The sequence below is a fragment of the Octopus bimaculoides genome, chromosome 4 (assembly GCF_046866305.1).
Source record: "Octopus bimaculoides isolate indiv1 chromosome 4, ASM4686630v1, whole genome shotgun sequence".
Classification (NCBI taxonomy): Eukaryota; Metazoa; Mollusca; class Cephalopoda; order Octopoda; family Octopodidae; genus Octopus; species Octopus bimaculoides.
This window is the reverse complement of record NC_142931.1, coordinates 129,555,160-129,576,713: the sequence shown is the minus strand read 5'-3', so window position 1 is coordinate 129,576,713 and position 21,554 is coordinate 129,555,160. Positions and strand designations below refer to the sequence as shown.

The 21,554-nt window shown below is 36.9% G+C and overlaps 1 protein-coding gene across 6 annotated transcripts in view; it reads left to right on the top strand.

Annotated features, from left to right (window-relative positions):
* Positions 1–12,749: 12,749 nt before the first annotated feature.
* LOC106878597 (general vesicular transport factor p115) overlaps positions 12,750–21,554 on the top strand; it is a 60,940-nt gene continuing 52,135 nt past the window's right edge. For all 6 annotated transcript variants that reach the window (XM_089351447.1, XM_014927854.3, XM_089351446.1 and 3 more), the window contains exon 1: positions 12,750–12,824. In XM_089351447.1, coding sequence (XP_089207573.1) covers positions 12,759–12,824 — 66 coding nt within the window. In that variant the 5' untranslated portion in view covers positions 12,750–12,758. The remainder of the gene's footprint in view (positions 12,825–21,554) is intronic.

Sequence of the window (21,554 nt, the reverse complement as noted above, 5' to 3'; positions counted from 1 at the left end):
CATTCGTACAGTGGGAAAAGTGGTATTATTTTGTCCATCTTCACATTCTGAGTTCAAATTCTGCTGAGGTCAACTTTGCCTTTCATATTTTCAGGATTGATAAAATAAGCGTCAGCTGAACACTGGGGTGGATGTAATTGACTCTCCACATCCTTCACCACGTTGTCCGTGTTCATCTTTTGAAAAATTCATCGTCTTTAAGTGATCAGCACATCTTTATACAGCCATTCTTGTCCCTACACATGTCCATGCCTACATGGTCTTCTTTCTTGCATCTTACATCTGCTACCTCTTATGCTGATCTCAGCACAATTATATTTTGTCTTCAATGTACATACAATAGAGCATGCTCACGTCATTTCTTTCCAGTCTCCTCAAATCCTCTGCATTCAAGACCCATATCTCACAACCATGCAGCTTGCAGTTCTAACACAAGCTTCATACAATCTACCCTTCATTCTATGAGAAATAACCTTTGTTGCCAACAGTGGCAGTAGCTCCCATACACACTTATATTGTCCATCCGATAGAGTATACTCACTCCTTTTTTTTTTTTTCCAGTCCATTTTCTCTAGACCATTCTTACCCTGACTGCAGTACTTTCAGAGCAACCATCTCCTCTACTAATTTACATCTAATTAACAAAGATTACCAACTACCTCTAATGAGTCAACTAGGCATTTAAGAGAACCAGTTTCTGATGTGCTCATGATATGAACTGCTTCAGTTCAACTAACCAGCTTACATTCTCTGTTAGTCTGCTTGTGAGTCCACTGTACTTTTTGTGTGTCTATAGCTTACAACAGACACAGAGTATGGAATTTATATCTACTCCTTTTCTACATAACAAATAAGGCCACTCTCCTAAGGATAAAAAGATTGTCTTCTTTCCTACTCACTAAAACCTTCATCTTTGCTAAGTTTATTGTAAGAACTCTTGTTTCTAGATTTCTCCCTTTAGATTCAGCTCTGAGAACTAGATTGTCAACATATTGAAGTTCCCATGGCCACTCAGTATTAAACTCCTTTGTGAGGGCCTGTAAAACTATGATGAATATAAGACTGCACATATACATACATAGATACACACAAATATATACATATATGCACACACACACACACACACACACACATACATATAGTGTTGTTCTAGATTGCTTATCTAGGACTACTCTATCCACTGTGTTCTTTCATTTTAAGATAGTGCAATTTAAGGTAAACTTGACTGCTATTTTTAGCTGGCTAAATGACAATTTAGAGGCTTTCTCATTGACTCACAATCAGTTAGAATAAGTAAACAGTGGAGAAGGCAATGGAGCTCAGTTTACTCTGTAATTTGATCAACCACCTATAACTTACAACTAGAGACAGAAATAAATGGCTGAGGTTCTTATCAACTTAATCAATGACCACATCAACCATAGAGTCAAGAAAACATCTCCGTCTCCAAAGGTCATGACCTTGAGTCATTACATTTAAGGAAGGAGATGTAGTTGATCAGCTACACTTCCTTTGTCAAATGTAGTGAATAAATATATGCATGTAAAATGATATTTAACACCTTTATATATATTCAAATGTGGTAAGACCTTTCAGTGTTGAAATAGCCTTGAGAGAAATTTTATTCAAAGTCCAATGTGTTTTCGCACATTACCTAAGAGGAAAGATTTCTTCTGGGACTATTTCCACAGCAAAATTTGTGTTAAACATCAGTACACATATATACATACAATTTTCAATGCTACTCTGTGTCTCAGTTTAATGAATTCCAGTTTGTCCAAGCTTTACACACCAGCAAATTTGCTGTATGCTGTTCTTATATCTCAGAACCGTCACTCTGAAAGGGCATCTAAATGACTAATTCAGTATTTCTAGTTGATGACCCATAACAATGAAGAAATACTTGCTTCTCATAGTCTGAAGGAGGTGTCAACATTTCAGATGATGGGTTGTGTTAGACACAGCGCCAACTGGACAGCTTTTCAGTGCGTTCAAAAGTCACATAGCCCCCACAGGTTAGGGCCTGAAGTACTCCAAACAGATGCATAGCATGTTGCTTAGTCAAATTAGCCCATCATTTACTCCACAATTGTTTTGTTGTCAAAACACAGACACACAAACATATATATATGTTTGTGTGTCTGTGTTTGTCCCCCACACCATTGCTTGACAACCAATGTTGATGTGTTTACATCACCGTATCTTAACGGTTCAGCAAAAAGACCGATAGAATAAGTACTGGGCTTACAAAAGAAGAAGTCCTGGGGTCTATTTGTTTGACTAAAGGTGATGCTCCAGCATGGCCACAATCAAATGACTGAAACAAATAAAAAAATAAAAAATACATATGTATATATATATATATATGTATATATATATACATTGGGGCATAGGAGTGGCTGAGTGGAAGCTTGCTTACCAACCACATGGTTCTGGGTTCAGTCCTAGGGCAAGTGTCTTCTACTATAGCTTCAGGCTTGTGAGTGGATTTGGTAAACAGAAACTGAAAGAAGCCCATTGTGTGTGTGTGTGTCTATGTTTGTTCCCCCAACATCGCTTGACAACCGATGCTGATGTGTTTACATCCCCATAACTTATAGGTTCAGCAAAAGAAATTGATAGAATAAGTTTCAAAAGAATAAGTCCTGGGGTTGATTTGTTCAGCTAAAGGCAGTCCTCCAGCATAGCTGCAGTCAAATGACTGAAACAAATAAAAGACTATATTTATCATCATCATCATCATCATCGTTTAACGTCCGCTTTCCATGCTAGCATGGGTTGGACGATTTGACTGAGGACTGGTGAAACCAGATGGCTACACCAGGCTCCAATCTAATTTGGCAGAGTTTCTACAGCTGGATGCCCTTCCTAACGCCAACCACTCAGAGAGTGTAGTGGGTGCTTTTACGTGTCACCCGCACGAAAACGGCCACGCTCGAAATGGTGTCTTTTATGTGCCACCCGCACAAGAGCCAGTCCAGGGGCACTGGCAACGATCTCGGTCGAAAACCCTACAAGGCCAGTCAGGCGGTACTGGCAACGGTCACGCTCAGGATGGTACATCTTATGTGCCACCCGCACAAGAGCCAGTCCAGGGGCCCTGGCAACGATCTCACTTGGCTTGCCGGGTCTTCTCACGCACAGCACATTTCCAAAGGTCTTGGTCAGTAGTCATCGCCTCGGTGAGGCCCAATGTTCGAAGGTCTTGCCTCACCACCTCAGCCCAAGTCTTCCTGGGCCTACCTCTTCCATGGGTTCCCTCGACTGTTAGGGAGTGGCACTTTTTCACGCAGCTATCCTCATTCATTCTCACCACATGTCCAAACCAGTGCAATCGTCTCTCTTGCACACCACTACTGATGCTTCTTATGTTCAGCTTTTCTCTCAAGATACTTACACTCTGATGGGTATGCACATTTACATTACACATCCAGCGGAGCATACTGGCTTCATTCCTTGCGAGCTTACGCATGTCCTCAGCAGTCACAGCCCATGTTTCACTGCCATGTAGCATGGCTGTTCGTACACATGCGTCATACAGTCTGCCTTTTACTCTGAGTGAGAGTCTCTTTGTCGCCAGCAGAGGTAAGAGCTCTCTAAACTTGGCCCAGGCTATTCTTATTCTAGCAGTTACACTTTCAGCGCACCCACCCCCACTACTAACTTGGTCACCCAGATAGCGGAAGCTATCAACTACCTCTAGTTTTTCTCCCTGGAATGAGATAGAAGTTGTTTCCTGTTTGTTTACAGTGTTTATTGCACCTGAACATCTGCCACATACAAAAACTAACTTTGTAGTTAATCTGCCTTTGATATTGCTGCACCTCTTATGTGTCCATAGCTTGCACCGGGTACATCTTATAGAGTTACTACCTACTCCTTTACTGCATACTGAGCAGGGTCATCTACCTGAAGGGGTTTGTGTTTTATCTACCTTCCTACTTATTAGGATTTTGGTTTTTGCTAGGTTGACTCTAAGGCCCTTCGATTCTAGTCCTTGCTTCCACACCTTAAACTTCTCTAGTTCTGATAGTGACTGCGCAATTAGTGCAAGGTCATCAGCATAGAGGAGCTCCCAGGGGCAACCTGTCTTGAATTTCTTTGTGATCGCCTGGAGGTCTATGATAAATAGGAGGGGGCTGAGGACGGAACCTTGGTGGACCCCTACCTCTACCCGGAATTCATTACTGTACTCATTTCCAACCTTCACCTTACTGACAGCATCTCTGTACATGGCTCGCACAGCTCTCACTAACCATTCTTCTATCCCAAGTTTCCTCATTGACCACCAGATAAGGGATCGGGGGACCCTGTCAAAGGTTTTCTCCATGTCAACGAAGGCCAGGTACAGAGGTTTATCCTTGGCTAGATATTTCTCCTGCAGCTGTCTCACTAGAAATATGGCATCAGTGGTGCTTTTACCTGGCACGAACCCAAACTGCATCTCATCTAAATTGATTTGCTCCCTAATTAGTTGGGCTATGACCCTCTCCGTAACTTTCATAACCTGATCTAACAGCTTGATGCCTCTGTAATTATTAGTATCTAAAGCGTCACCTTTACATATATATAGTTAGGTAATGGTGGTTTGTAAAGAGTATAGAAAAATAAATATGCAAAGTCAATAGTTGCTCACAGAAATTGTATGTATGTAAGTATACATACGTTTGGATATTGATGATTGACAGATAATACATGAAATTACAAGGAGTTGAACAATTATTCATACAAAACTGTGTATGTATGTGTTTGCATGTGTGTCTATACACATACTCTCATTCATACACACTCATATATGAAATGTAATGATTGATAGCAACTATTGACAAATACAAGAATGATGAACAGCTGTACACAGAACACTATATACACAATAAGGTAATAAGTGACTGACACAGATTAATAGAAAGGTCAAGAGTTATACATTAAAAACTAATTCATTCAGTATAAGACAATTAAAAGGTCAAATAACATAACTTAAAAAAAACTATAGGCATAGCTGTGAGGTAAGAAGATTGCTTCCCAACCACATGGTTCTGGTTTCAGTCTCACTGCATGGCACTTTAAGCAAATGTCTTCTACTATAACTCTGAACTGACCAAACCCTTGTGTATGGATTCGGTAGATGGAAACTGAAAGAAGCCTATTGTATGTATGTGTGTATGCATATAAATATATATCATCATCGATGATGATATATATATATATGTGTGTGTGTGTGTGTGTGTCTTTGTGTCTGTGTTTGTTTTTGTACCCTGCCACCACTTGACAACTGGTGTTGGTGTGTTTACATCCCAGGAACTTAGTGATTTAACAAAAGAGAACAACAGAATAAGTATTGTCTTTAAAAAAACAATAGGTACTGGGCTTGATTCATTCAACTAAAAATTCTTCAATTCTTCAAGGAAGTGCCCATGGCTGCGGTCTTTTGACTGAAACAAGTAAAAAGAGATTCTTGTGTGCAAAAAATATTAAAATAACACAGAAAATAGTAAAATGACATAGAATAACAGAAAATATTGAGCAAAATATTATTGTGAAGAAATTTTTATATTATCATCATCATCAATTAATGTCTGTTATCCATGCTGGCATGGGTTGGATAGTTTGACAGGAGTTGGCATGCCAGAAGACTGTGCCAAGTTCTATTATCTGTTTTGGCATGGATTTTACAGCTGGATGCCCTTCCTAACCCCAACCACTTTACAAGGTATTAATTACAAATAAATGTTGTTGGCACTCCGTCGCTTATGACGTCGAAGGTTCCAGTTGATCCGATCAACGGAACAGCCTGCTCGTGAAATTAACGTGCAAGTGGCTGAGCACTCCACAGACACGTGTACCCTTAACGTAGTTCTCGGGGATAATCAGCGTGACACAGTGTGACAAGGCTGGCCCTTTGAATTACAGGTACAACAGAAACAGGAAGAAAGAGTGAGAGAAAGTTGTGGTGGAAGAGTACAGCAGGGTTCGCCACCATCCCCTGCCGGAGCCTCGTGGAGCTTTAGGCGTTTTCGCTCAATAAACACTCACAACGCCCGGTCTAGGAATCGAAACCATGATCCTATGACCGCGAGTCCGCTGCCCTAATCACTGGGCCATTGCGCCTCCACATTTACAAATAAAATATAAAAGTTAACAGAAAAAATTATGTATGAGCGTTTAAAATTTCAGTTTTACAATGTACAAAAAAGAAAAGAAATTGAAGAAAATGAGAAATAATCTAATAAATATAAGAAAAAGAGGGGTAATAGTATTACATTTTTGTCTCCTCACCCTCTACTTATGTTATTGTTCACATATATTTAATTGTAATTATATACACATTTCACCCAAGCTTTACTATATTTTATAACCAATATATCAATTATTATAATCACTTATATAATTAAGATATTTGCAGGGGCGTATATTCTGGGTGTGATAGATGTGTGCTGCATACCAATCGAAAATGGCAAATTCGTTATGAATATTAACATCGCTCATTAACTTAATCACAAATCTTAATGGAAAACTTTTGCTATACCCCTGCTTGAAATTTGGTGGCATTGGCAGCACAACTCAATACAAGAACCACATGTCACTGGATATTTGTTAACTAGATAATCAATTTTAAACCCATTTTAAAAAATTCTGAATGCCTGGTGTTCAAAAAACCCAAAACAATAACAAAAAAAAAAAAAGAAAACTACTTAAAACAAACAGGAGTGGCTGTGAAGTAGCTTGCTTACCAACCACATGGTTCCGGGTTCAATCCCACTGCGTTGCACCTTGGGCAAGTGTCTTCTACTATAGCCTCGGGCCAACCAAAGCCCTGTGAGTGGATTTGGTAGACGGAAACTGAAAGAAACCCGTCATATATATGTATATGTATATATATATATGTGTGTGTTTGTCCCCCCAACATCGCTTGACAACCGATACTGGTGTGTTTACGTCCCCGTAACTTAGCGGTTCAGCAAAAGAGACCGATTGAATAAGTACTAGGCTTACAAAGAATAAGTCCTGGGGTCGATTTGCTTGACTAAAGGTGGTGCCCCAGCATAGCCGCAGTCAAATGATTAAAACAAGTAAAAGAGTAAAAAGCATCATAAAAAAATTGAGAAGAGTTTTAAAACCATATGCCAAAAGTAATAAATCTCCCAGAAGTACCAGTATTATTTATTAGGTAATCTACAAAACTTTTGTAGCTAGCACAATGATTTCATTCACTCGGATTCTCTTACATTTCAAAATGTAACTTCCCGGCTTGACTGGCTGATTGTTAATTCTCTCTATTGTTATCTTCCGCAAATTCCACTAAACAAACGTTTTCACTTTATGATGAAAATCAGAAGAAAGCTTAGATTAAATCACTTGATGTTATTACTAAGAAAGTAGCATAGAGATAGCCTAAAAGAAGTCGTTGATTTAATTCAGTTTTCTGTTAAAAGGAAGAATAACTTTGGAAAACATTAGTTTATTTACCTCCCTTGAACTTTAATTTTGGCTGTAAAAAGATAATTCAAATAAACATTCTAAATTCGCTCTGAACTAACAATTATTTCAGAGCTGGATTATATCACAACTTTTCGTTTGATGGAAGGGATGAACTATGCTGGTCTTTCTTAAATTTCATAACATGTTTGCATGTATGGGATACATTGACACATAAATACATACAGAACTACAACAAAGAACCGAGAAAAAAACATATGTACCAACAAAAGATTATGCTTCGGTATGTTTCAGAAAAACTGAAAAATGATTCTAATATCTAGCTGTATCAAAGCCAGTATGAACACTTGGTCATAACATCACTTTAAATTCAACTTTACGGTGAAAGTAAACAAAGTTTGTTTTTAGAAGCGTTGAGATGTATTGTAAGATACAGAAATAAATGCTATAAATAATGCTATAAATAGCGTGATCAGGATAAATTATCTATACATTACAGAAAAATACGTTACTGGCCAGCCATGAGACTCGAACTCACATCACTTCAAATATACTTTTATAACCCAAAAGCAAAAATATTTGAAGACCAAAAAGAATGCAGTGAAGTGTTTAAATCTTCAGGATATAATAAAAAATGTTGATTATGTTATATAATTGCAGAAGACATCATGCTGTAATCGCTATCTTTCTCAGTACGTTATCAAGGTATTACCTTTCTATGTGGTCTAGAAAGGTAGTACCTTTCAATGCTAAATCGATATACCTTACCATTTATAGGAAAAACTGCTTTGTAACAAATGTAAAGAATATTTCTAATCTTGGTAACATTTATAAGTTCCAACACTAGGAATATTCCTATCAAAATACCCATCAATTGCATTAACAACAGGCTTGATATTGTTGTTTTGGTCAGAGAACAAAAATTATGTACTGTTTATAAGGACCAGCTGCCTAATAGATATGAAAATTTCTTACAAAGTCATTGAGAAAGACAACATTAATGGACAACTATGAAGCCTCTAACATATATATCCAGGTTATATCCTAGGACTACATCATCTTGACTTTGATGTAGTTTGAACTCATGATTGTAGGTTGATGATATACTATCATCATCATCATCATCATCATCGTTTAACGTCCGCTTTCCATGCTAGCATGGGTTGGACGATTTGACTGAGGACTGGTGAAACCGGATGGCAAAACCAGGCTCCAATCTAATTTGGCAGAGTTTCTACAGCTGGATGCCCTTCCTAACGCCAACCACTCAGAGTGTAGTCGGTGCTTTTACGTGTCACCTGCACGAAAACGGCCATGCTCGAAATGGTGTCTTATGTGCCACCCACACAAGAGCCAGTCCAGGGGCACTGGCAACGATCTCGCTCGAAAACCCTACAAGGCCAGTCAGGCGGTACTGGCAACGGTACCGCCTGACGGGTTAATTCAATATGTACCAGTAATTGTACTAGATTCAAAACAGTTAACTATGCCACTCACAAAACTGAACATAATTTTATTTAAATATAATAAATCTGATTTAGTTTCACAATGAACATGGATATTAAACCAAGGCCCTCACTACAATTTTATGGAACTGCTAATTGAAATAATAGGTTGTATGGAGACATGACCAAAATATTTTTATAAACTGCCATTTTAATGTAACTAAGATATATCTGTCATCACATAAATTTAGAAACCTTTAAATATTCAACTATGCATAGTGATAATCAAATTGCAGTCACACATGTCAAAGTTTATCAACCCTCTGTTGAAAGATAATCAAGTCCTAATAGACAATATTAACTACAATTTTATAAAGCCTTACATATGAACATTCTGTAAACATAATTTGGAAGATTCAAATCTCTTGATTAAAAAACAAAAAAAAATCACGTTCAAAGTTTTATCGTCATCATCATTGTTTTAACATCCACTTTACTACCCCTGTATGGGTCAGACAAAACTTACTGAAACAGGTCTTCCATGGTCAGATGCCCCACCTATATTGCCAACCCTCATCTGTTTTCAAACAAGATAATACTTCCTTATGACTGGACATGTTTAAGCAGAATTTTGGAATACTGTTTGCATCAGTTTTAATAAAGCATTTCATATTTTAGATTACATGTTAACAGTAATTTGATAGATTAAGAAATATATTTTAACAAAGATTATTAGAGAGATTATGTGTTCCTTGTTAACATGGATTATTTTGAAGATAACATTTGCATTTCATGTTCCATGAAAACAATTCAATAGAGATTTTCAAATAATGATTTACTGGACTAAAGAGATCTGAGCATTTTACATTTGAAGTTCTATATTACCATGAATTAAATGGATTTTACATTTCTCTATTGGTTTCACATTTTGCCACAAGGTCAGTAATATTGGAGGAAGGGGGAAGTCGACCCAGTGCTCAACTGGTACTTATTTATTGATCCTGAAAGGATGAAAGGTAAAGTCAACCTTGGTGGAATTTGAACTCAGAACATAAAGACAGATGAAATGTTGCTAAGCAGTTTGCCTGGTGTGCTAAAGGTTCTGCCAGCTTGCTACCTTATATACATTTCTAGATTAAGAAACTGTTCATGGAAATGAACATTTGGAATTGCTAGAGCAATCTAAATGTCCCTTCTCATACAAAGTCTCAAACTATCAAACCAATGAAGGAGCCTCTATATAGTTGCTCAGCCAGTTAGAAATAATAGCTAAATCTCCCTCAAATCATGCCTACTGCTTTAGAAAAAAGTGTGAGGGCATGCAACATAGTCTTAGATCAATGATGGACGTTTTTTGAAACACAAGCTGAATGAGACATGACTTATTATCAGGCAGGCCACACGGCTAAAAACATTGGTATGCCATTCAAGAAGTCCTACTGATTGCAGTTTAGTTGTGGCTGCCCTAGATATACAAAAAAAGAGAGGCTAGTCATGAGCAGAACATCTCTGATTCAAGTCCTGCTCAATGAGAAGTGACCCAAAGTTAAACAACAACTCGCAACTGAAAAAAAGTCATTATTTTCAGTTTGTAAGAAAAATATAGAAAATATCCAGAAGCACACTGTTTCTCAATAACCACACTATGTCCCTCAGTAACCACAATACTATTTCACTTTCTAGTGAGGTCGAAATCTACTCGATAGGTAAGAATAAAGCATAAAGTCAAAACTTGTATCCAATTTAATACCTCACCTAGATAAAAGACCCTTCCCATCACTCAAAACACCAAGATTTGTTGCCACATATTGCAATTAATATTACATATACATCAAGAGCAAGATATATCAGATAAGACTATCAATCATAAGTCAGTTGTTATTCAACCTTAAGTCAGTTCTATGATCAAAAACTTTCTAGTGATGACCATCCCTCTGTTTTGTATATAATGAACTACATAGTTAGATGTATCCTTCACTATTCATGAAGGGTGTGATTCATGGGAGAATTAGCTGCTACATCTAGCAGGTCATGCTACTGTGTATAAGCTTCTATATTAGCTTGCTGCCAATAAAATGTAACTGAGTTGATTAGATGTTCAGCTTAAATCACAAGTCAGTTGACCGACCACAAGTATAAAAACTATGTACTCATCAAGCGAAATTCTTCTTAAAGCTGAGACAATATCGCTGTAATAAGTAACAATGAAAAGGGAAAGAGAATAAAGGATGACGATGACCAATAACCAAGTAATACATATTATTGTTGTAGCCATTTAAAACATTGAACACAACTCATAAACCCTTCGTAATTTCTTTGTGGATCCACCACCACCACCACTACCAGGCGGTCTGCGAACCCATGCTAAAAACCGCTACCTTCTGGACTAAGCGACAGACATATAGAAATCGTCCAGGCAGATGGAGAAAACACATGGTCTGAGTACAACATTTCACTTCATACAATTAATGTTAGTATGGTCTTCAGGTAGGCAGAGACATAGTATATTTAAAACAACAGATACGTGTTAATGCCCTATCTGTTCGATCGGGAGTTACACAACGACACCCTGTCATCTGATCTCTCCTCCAGAAAAATTAGTGTCGTGTCACCTACGAAATCAGTATACCTGAGTAAATGTGCCTATAGCTACAAAAGCAACAATCAATATCAGATTAATAAAATATCGAATTTAAGATTATATTGTCTGTTATTTCATCTGGTTACTAAATAAAGCAACGAAACAACGTGTCAATGGAAGATCTTTACGGGGATCACTTGAGGAAGGGACCTTTTACGCGGTTGCTCAATCCGTTAGAAATAGCAGACAAATAGCCCTCGAATAACCCCACCGATGTCTTTAAAAAAGGACACTTAGGTTAATAGAATCATGTTCATTGAAGAAAAATAGAATGGTCAAGGCTGGAATGCCTTTTGTCATTAGTCTACTCAATAAGAACAACATGAGCGAGGATTCGATGTGGTCGCTGATCCTGCTAGAAATAGCAACCAAATCTCCCTTAAACCATATCCTGTATCATAGACACATTGAATAAGATAATTCTAGATACTGTTTAGAATACACAAAGAAATGGTCAGGCTGGAATGCCTTTGGTTTGAGGTCCACTGTTCATTCTGAGCACAGCCCGGGATTAAACGACAAGAACCAGATCACACCAAACTATCCTAAAAAGAGAAAGGCGAAAGATACATGTGGTCCTAAATGTTGTTGGCACTCCGTCGCTTACGACGTCGAGGGTTCCAGTTGATTCAATCAACGGTACAGCCTGCTCGTGAAATTAACGTGCAAGTGGCTGAGCACTCCACAGACAAGTGTACCCTTAATGTAGTTCTCGGGGATATTCAGCGTGACACAGTGTGACAAGGCTGGCCCTTTGAAATACAGGTACAACAGAAACAGGAAGAAAGAGTGAGAGAAAGTTGTGGTGAAAGAGTACAGCAGGGTTCGCCACCATCCCCTGCCGAAGCCTCTTGGAGCTTTAGGTGTTTTCGCTCAATAAACACTCACAACGAAATGTCTGGGAATCGAAACCGCGATCTTATGACCGCGAGTCCGCTGCCCTAACTACTGGGCCATTGCGCCTCCGGTCCTAAATACAGTATGTCTGAATCACGAGGAAGACAGTCACAGCTTAAACACATTTGATCATAGTTCAGCTGGGTCAGGGTTAAAATTAACAAGAGCAATAAAGGGAGAGGAAGAATGCAATAAGGTTAACTAAAAGGTGAAAACGAGGTGACACAAGAAAAGACAACTCTTACTACTTGACTACGTGACGTGCGAGTGAATTGTATGCTGGGATATGCCACGTTGTTAGCGCATGCGTTGTAGGCGAGTCACTCGCTACCATCAACATGAATTACTTCCGAAAGGTTTTAGGAACTCCTCAAGGTGGCAATCAACCATCCAGTGCTGAGACGGTAATTACCAAATATTATTCTAATGTTCACACAACTGTTTTCAAATATGTCAGCTATTTATTTCATCCATTTATGACTTAGTTGTGCCCTCCGTCAAGCGCTCACTCGACGATATTCCTGCACCGGGTTCTATCGGCTGCTACGTCCCGTTTACAACAATCATTATCATCTCTTTCTCTCTCCCTCTCTTTCCCAATCAATGTCTTGTCATTTCTGTATTTATGTAATAAGTCAAGTCTATATTAAATACAATTACTTCCTAATTTTACTCTATTTGGTCTCTTATTATAGTTGATGACCTCTTCATACACTGACTTAACACCAACTTATTGACAGACACATCACCGATAACCTGTTACGTGTTAACCTCTCACACGGTTCTTCTCCCTCTCTCTCTTTCTCTATGTGTGTGTGGATATTGAAAACCGAACCTGCATAATTCCCTACTCGGAGTTTCCCGTTCACTAACCCCCCCCCCATATCAGTTTTTAGAACAGACCAACTGGAATTGTTTATATCGGTGCATTTGCCTGTCAAGCGCCCCTCTATCCGTGTACATATGTCTCTCTTTCTACACTATGTATGTAAATTTCATATATATATATATATATATATATATATATATGAAATGTACATACATAGTGTATATATATATATATGAAATGTACATACATAGTGTATATATATATATATGAAATGTACATACATAGTGTATATATATATATGAAATGTACATACATAGTGTATATATATATATGAAATGTACATACATAGTGTATATATATATATGAAATGTACATACATAGTGTATATATATATATGAAATGTACTTACATAGTGTATATATATATGTATTTATAGATCTATACCAAAATTTGGTAAAAATATTGTATCTGTTATCAACGTAGCAAAATTCTCACATGTGAGTTTTTGTATGTATATCAATTTAAATAAGAGCTAAAAGATGATCCATTGTAAAAACTTTATTATGACCTATGATCATTTCGATGCAATATCCAGATCAACTCATGCATATTATAAAATATGGAATATTGTATCTATTCAGGGTCAGATTAATTCATAGCAGACAGTAAAAACAGACAACATTCATCGTTATATATATATATATATATATATATAACAAATAATAAATGAGTATATGCATACCTACATCTACCTGTATATATAGGTGCATATCTGGGTACAGGACATTGCAAACAAAACGTAGACAAAAAAAATAATAATAACCAGAGTACAGAAAACACACAGGCCACATAGAGAACATTTTCCTTCATCAGCTGCCCCCATTCTGACACAGGCGTTTCGAAGAGTTATATATATATATATATATATATATATATATATATATATATATATATCTGTCTCTTCATCTCAACAACTTCCCATTTCCCGTTAGCATGAATACTATCATGACTTGTTATCACAACTGAACTACGCCACTCATTCTGTTCTATACTATGTTATATACTTTACTATAAACCCAGTAAATTGTCTCCTCCTTCTCTCTCTACTGCCATTAATCATCAAACTCACACAGACTTAACTGAGATTTTCTCTCCCTACAACTCCACGACGCACAGACAGACTCCCGGAGACGGCTGTATCTGTACGATATTGAATTGAATACCTTATTGTATCCATATCGCTGTTTTCAATTCACATCCAGCCACAAGCAATAAAATAAATACCAGTAACATATTTGTGTCGATTCTGTTAATTCCGCTCCATTACCCTCTTTCTACAAAATTAAGCTGTTTTGTTTTAACGCACGCCCAATGTTTCTTATATGTCAACCCCATCTACATCTCTCTCCCTCTCTCTCTCCCTCTCTCTCTCCCCCTCTCTCTCTTTCAATACTGTCCAAGTGAATCAATGATGTCTCTATGTTGTTACTCGATCTGCTTGAAATAGCAGTCAAATCCCCTCATGTTACACTCCTACTATCTTAAAAAAAAAAAGTAAGGCATATCGAATAATTCAGTCCTTTATACACTATATCTGTAATAAGAACAGAAAAGGCATGAATGTCACGGCTGGAATGTCTTTGATCATTCGTATCTCTGTTTGATCAAACTCGAACCGGGGCTATAAACAACAACTGTTGCTCGGTAGCCTACTTTAGACCTGCGTTGTGTATTTACTCCTAAATCTGGCTACTGTTATCAATTCAATAAGATCGTTGTGACTACCGATGATGTGTGAGTTAACACGACCCGCCTCCTTGTGTGTCCAGCTGCTACAGCTGTGAGAAAATCATTGTCATCGTTGCTGCTGTTGTTTGTTTAATGCTGCTGATGACACCGAAGTCAGATTCAGTTGGGGGTTGACTCTTTTGTACTCAGTCGAACTACAGAATCGGTCTTATTGATCCTGGTGGGGACTTGATTCATCTGAGAGTGGAGTCTCGTATTTTTATAATCGTAATATTTTAATATACATATTACAATATACAAAAGGGCTGCACACTTTTCTGGGCTGTCTCAGCTATCCCTGGTGCCTTCCATGCTTTGCAGCTATCATTGTGTACGATATGTTTCCGTACTTCATTGTTTTGAATTCAAATCATACTAGTGTCGACTTCCTTCAGATTTTACGGGTCTATAAAATAAATGCCAGTTGCTGTTTAGTTCCAGAATAGCCCTGATTGAACAAATCTACGATCTAAAGCATTCCAACCGCGATCGTTCCGCCTGTGTAGGAATGAATACACTATGTAATGTGTCTTAAGATGCCTAGTGTGATTCGAGGTCTATTTGATTCTTATTTCTCGCGGGTCGAACGTTTAACTGCTTATATATAAGTATCAGTTGATTAACCCCGTGTTTGTGTGTGTCCGGGGCATATATTCTGGACTCGAATTTATATTATTTGGTCATATATTATTTGTTTCCAAATCTAATGATACCCACCCCACCCCGCTGAACCAAAAATTAAATCATGTTGAAGTTGTATTAGTATAGAAAGAGCATAAAGTTCGTATGTTTATATTTATGCCAGAGTAACACATTTTTTAACAACCTCCTTACGCCACTGATATGTATGTGTGTGTATGATGCTCTAGCATGGCCGCAGTCAAATGACTGAAACAAGTAAAGGAGTTAAAAAAGAGTATACCAGCCATAACTGTCTTATTACTCTACTGCTCTTATAACTTAGAGTGTGCTTCTCTTTCGTGTTTATGATTTACTTACGATTCACCTAACTGGATGTTTTGCGTTCTTGTCCCATTTTGTATTATATATATATATATATATATATATATATATATATATATATATATAAATATATACACATACACACGAGAGGTGTATGAAAAGTTTTGAGCCTTGAAGTCTTGTACCTTCATCAGAAGTTTTGTACCATGTTTTGCTTTTTTGAGGCTCAAGGCTTCATACACTCCTCGTATACATATACATACATACACACGCACATACATACATACATAGGCATGAAACTAGGTATTAGTATTTTTCGGTCGATATCTGATGAAGTATTAGAGTTCTGGTGTCTGTCCTACGTGTACGTTTTGTAGTATTTAATGTATTTTTCCTTTATGGAATAACTGAACGCCACGCACCCCGACTTATGTTTTATTTACACACACACACACACATATATATATATATATATAAATTTAAAGAATGGAGTAAACACATATTATAACTGCATACTTTTAATATGCGTTTACTCCATTCTTTAAATTTATATATACTCAAATACCCAAAATATCAAGGAGTTTCTACCTCATAAATAGGAGTTACACCACAGTTATTTTGTGATCTTTGCTACCCTGGTATCTATTAACCAATTTATTTTATCCGAGTTATTTATTACTAGGAGAAAATAAATACATATAATAAAAAAAAAAAAAAAAAATATATATATATATATATATATATATATATATTTCGTTGAAGTATTTTAGAGAAGGATAGCAGCGGCAAGAAAAACAAAGATAAAAAAAATGATAATAATAATAACGGTAGTTTGCGAGAGATGTCAGATACTATCTTGCTACTTTTGATCTGTTCAAAACGTATAACTAACGATACTATTGTTCACCAATGATATAAAATAAGTAGATACATAAAAAGTGTGTGTGTGTGGGGGACTAGCGTTAATGACAATGTTGAAAGGAAAACAAGGGAGAGAACCCTGAAATTTTAATTGATTAAAGATTAAATGGTGTACAGTGGAGAGTGAGTTTGATCATTGGTAAGTACAGTGACAACTTTGGACGTGTTTGGCCTTATTAGACTTCTTCAACATACCAGATCATAGAACCATTTTGACAGGATATGGTTTTCTTGTGAAGATAATTTGCTGATTAAGCAATTTAAAATAATGACATTGGAACATTTCTCAAGAGTGAGTGTATGCAGAGTTTACACACACATATGTATGTGTGTATGTATATATATATCATCATCATCCGCTTTCCATGCTAGCATGGGTTGGACGATTTGACTGAGGACTGGTGAACCAGATGGCTACACCAGCCTCCAATTTGATTTGGCAGAGTTTCTACAGCTGGATGCCATTCCTAACGCCAACCACTCCGAGAGTGTAGTGGGTGCTTTTACGTGCCACCGGCACGAAGGCCAGTCAGGTGGTACTCGCAACGGCCACATATATATATATATATATACACACACATACATTAACATTTATGTCATACATTTTAGTAGAGCTGTAAACATTTTTTATTTATTTTTCTCTTGACTGGAAATGTTTAGTCTGTTTTAGATCAGTTTTTATTATCATTATTATTCATATCAGAATTATCTAATTTTATATGATTAAAAAAACATTCTTTCTTGAAAATTTTTGATGAAATTATCTTTCAACTGATGTTTTATACAGAGAGATACAAATATGCAAGGTATTATATTACAAACTGATAATTCTTTGCTTCCATTTTTAGAACAGTTATAGGTAATAGTAAACATTCTGTATGAAAAATTAGTTTTCAGTTACTCCTGTGGAATACTGCTATATACCATTTTGTAACATTAGCTGACCAGGTTTCAGTAATATGTGTGTGCGTGCGTGTTTTGCTAGAATGTCTATATACCTTATGGTTGGCCTGAAGCTGTTTTTTTTTTCCCTCTTTGATTTGCTTTAGATTGATTTTAATCTAGTAACTTTAAAAATGATGTACCGAGGTAAAAAAAAAAGAAAAAAGCCCAAACTTAGCTGCACTAATTGAACAATCCTGTTTGCTTTTTGAAATTCTCTGCTTTAAATATGTCAACACCAGCTTATTAATAAAAATGTCTGAGAAAAGGAACTGTACAAAATTTAGAATTGCTGTGTTAAGGTGGAATTCTAATGAATAACTGTAGCTATTAATGTTTAAATTATCATATAACCTAATTACCTTGTGCTGAGATTTCTTTTTACCGCCTACTCCTCCCTGAAGATTCTTCTTTCTATCATGGCACTCCATCGCTTACGACGATCAATGGAACAGCCTGCTCGTGAAATTAACGTGCAAGTGGCTGAGCACTCCACAGACACACGTGTACCCTTAACGTAGATCTCAGGGAGATTCAGCGTGACACAGTGTGTGACAAGGCTGACCTGTTGAAATACAGGTACAACAGAAACAGGAAGTAAGAGTGAGAGAAAGTTGTAGTGAAAGAGTACAGCAAGGTTCACTACCACCCACTGCCGGAACCTCATGGAGCTTTTGGTGTTTTCGCTCAATAAACACTCACAATGCCCAGTCTAGGAATTGAAAAAAACCATGAGTCTACTGCCCTAACCACTGAGCCAATGCACCTCCACCTCCTTTCTATATAGCTTGCTTGTATGTATATGACTTAAAACATTGATCTAATCAATTCTTTGTACATTAGCTTTAGCTATATTGTGAAGTTTATTTCAAAGGAATTTGTTTTGTGTTTTATAAGTTTTCTTATTCTACATAATCATTTTCCTAGAACAGTTTATTAGAATTTATTACAGCAATTTTAATGATTTGAATGCAAAATTTATGAAATGATATATAAGTTTGTGTACTGAGTTCCTATGTTTATTGAAGAAATGAAATTTTCTTTAGCAAAGAAATTGAAAATTTCCTCAGTTTTACTCAACCTACCTTAATCTAATGAGGGTGATGTTAACAATCTTTGTCATTCCATTCTGGTGAGATTGAAGCAGTTGATATTCCACTGGAACTGCTGTTAAATGATATATGTAAAAACAAGTTGAGATCTGTGGCTTTGATTACAAAGGACTAAGTGGAATATTTAGTGTGGAAGTTTGTTGAGAAGAGGAAAGATGTATATCCATATTCAGTTCATGTCTACCATCATTCTTAATTCTCTCTCTCTCTCTCATCCATATGTTTCTCTATGAAGGTTCATTTCACATCTGTTCATATCCATTCTGGTTATACTACTCCTGCTTTCACTCCTTCCCTAGACCACTTATTTTCAACATCCATCACCTTCTCTCTTATCACACATCTTTATTATTATCCATCACTAGGTCTCTCTCTCTCACCAGAAAATATGCAGTTGTCATCACTGTCTCTCTTCTATTACTCTTTGCCATGCTATTGTCTGAGTCAGAACATAACCTCTCTTCAATATATCTAGTACACTGTAAAATTGTTGATGGTAGGAAGGGCATCCAATAATAAAGCTCGTATTGAAAACGGAGTCTATGAAAGAGACATGGTCCAATGACTCTGAATAAAAACTGATTCAGACCATGACAACTCCACCAGCCCATGCATGTGTGGAAAGTGGATGCAATATATATGTGTATGTGTTTGTCTGTGCATGCATGTGTGTGCATACGAATGTATAAATTTTTGACATCGTATGAATTTTATAAACCTTTGAAAGGATGTGAATTCTTTTTCAGAACGATGGATCTTGAAACACATAAAGCTATAAAGAAATAATAGCATGTAAATAATGGATTAAAAAAACCCTTTCGAATAGAAAAAGTCAAAGTATTCTGGCATTAATCAAAAATGTCTCACAAAAACAATACAGCAGTCACTTTAGTTGAGTGGAAAACATTACTACTCTGACAGAGCTAATCTGGTTTCAGAGAAATTATATTAAAATCAAACACAAACAATTTACAGACATCGTAACAAAACAAAATTGCACATCAGCTTGAAAGAGAATGGAATTGACAAGCTCAATAACCTGGTTGAAATCTTAAAACCTCATAAAAAATAGGCCGCCTTTCTGGTTCTATATAGTACAACTTTATACAGTGTTTTGTTATGCTCAACAAAAGAAAAATGTGCTTCCAGAAAAACAAAAATCTTTTTTTAAAGATGAACCAAAACAAGGGAACCTATATATGGTACTTTATCTACAATATATAGTAGCCAATATAATATATATGTATATATATATTAGCCAAACCTCATTTAAATTAACTTAAAAGAAACGAAGGATGCATTGGATAATACAATTCTAGATGCACTACCTTAAGAAAGATGGAATAGTCATGGCTGATTGGTAGAGTCATTAGAGCATAGGATAGAATACTTTGAAGTATTTGTTCTGACTCTGAGTTCAAATCCTGGCATGGTCACCTTTGCCTTTCATCCTTTTGGGTTTATCAAAAAAAAAATGAATCAATCCAGGTCATTGGATTAGCAGGACTGCCACAGGGATTTGTGAAATACTTTGTGACATCTGTTCCAACTCTTTGTGTTTTGACAGCCCAAGATGGTATCCATTGTATTGGATAAACATTGGTAACATGGAGAGGGGAAATTTACATGCATAGGTAACTACCAGTCTCCCTACCCAAAAATGTTGTTCAGGTCTGCACATACATGTGCAGGTGTGTAATCAACCTTGATTGATTACAGGACTATGTAGTAATCTCAAAGTACAATGTGGAATTGTGACAAAACACTATTAACACACCAATCATTTATTTAGATATTGTAGTTTATAAGTGATGCCGCCTGACTGGCACCTGTGCTGGTGGCATGTAAAAAGCACCATTTGAGTCTGGCTAATGTCAGTGTCGCCTGACTGGCACCCATGCCGGTGCATGTAAAAAGCGCCATTTGTGCGTGGCCCATGCCAGTGCCACCTGACTGGCACATAAAAAGCACCCACCACACTCTCAGAGTGGTTGGCATTAGGAAGGACATCCAACTGTAGGAATCTTGCCAAATCAGATTGGATCCTGGTGCAGCCTCCCAGCTCTTTCAAACCATCCAACCCATGTCAGCATGGAAAGTGGGCGTTAAATGACAATGATGGTGAGGATATATATATTTATACGCACACACATACAAACATACATTATTTGTGTATATATGTGCCTGTGTGTGAGTCGGAAGGATACAGAGAAAAAGCAATACAGGGCTGCTATTGATTACAAAGCTGTACCATAAAGGGTGTCCTCAACTACTAGTTGGGGGCCAATGTCAAGAGTTCTGAATTAGAAGGCAACAGATATCAACATGACTGAGTTTAGTTGTCAGCAATTTGGTATCTAGTTGTCATTCATTGACTTCTTTGATGTTCAGCAAGCAGAACATGTCAGATCAATTGGTTAGCGAACTTGAAATGTATGTAGTTTTAGACAACACCACCTGTTTAATCAGTTGTTCAGTGTTGTTGTTGCTGCTACTCAAATGAGCTCTGCTTGAGGAGGCCTATAATTAATGTTGTTTCAGCTGTAATTATTGTCTTTTCTTTTCTTCCAGGCATAGCA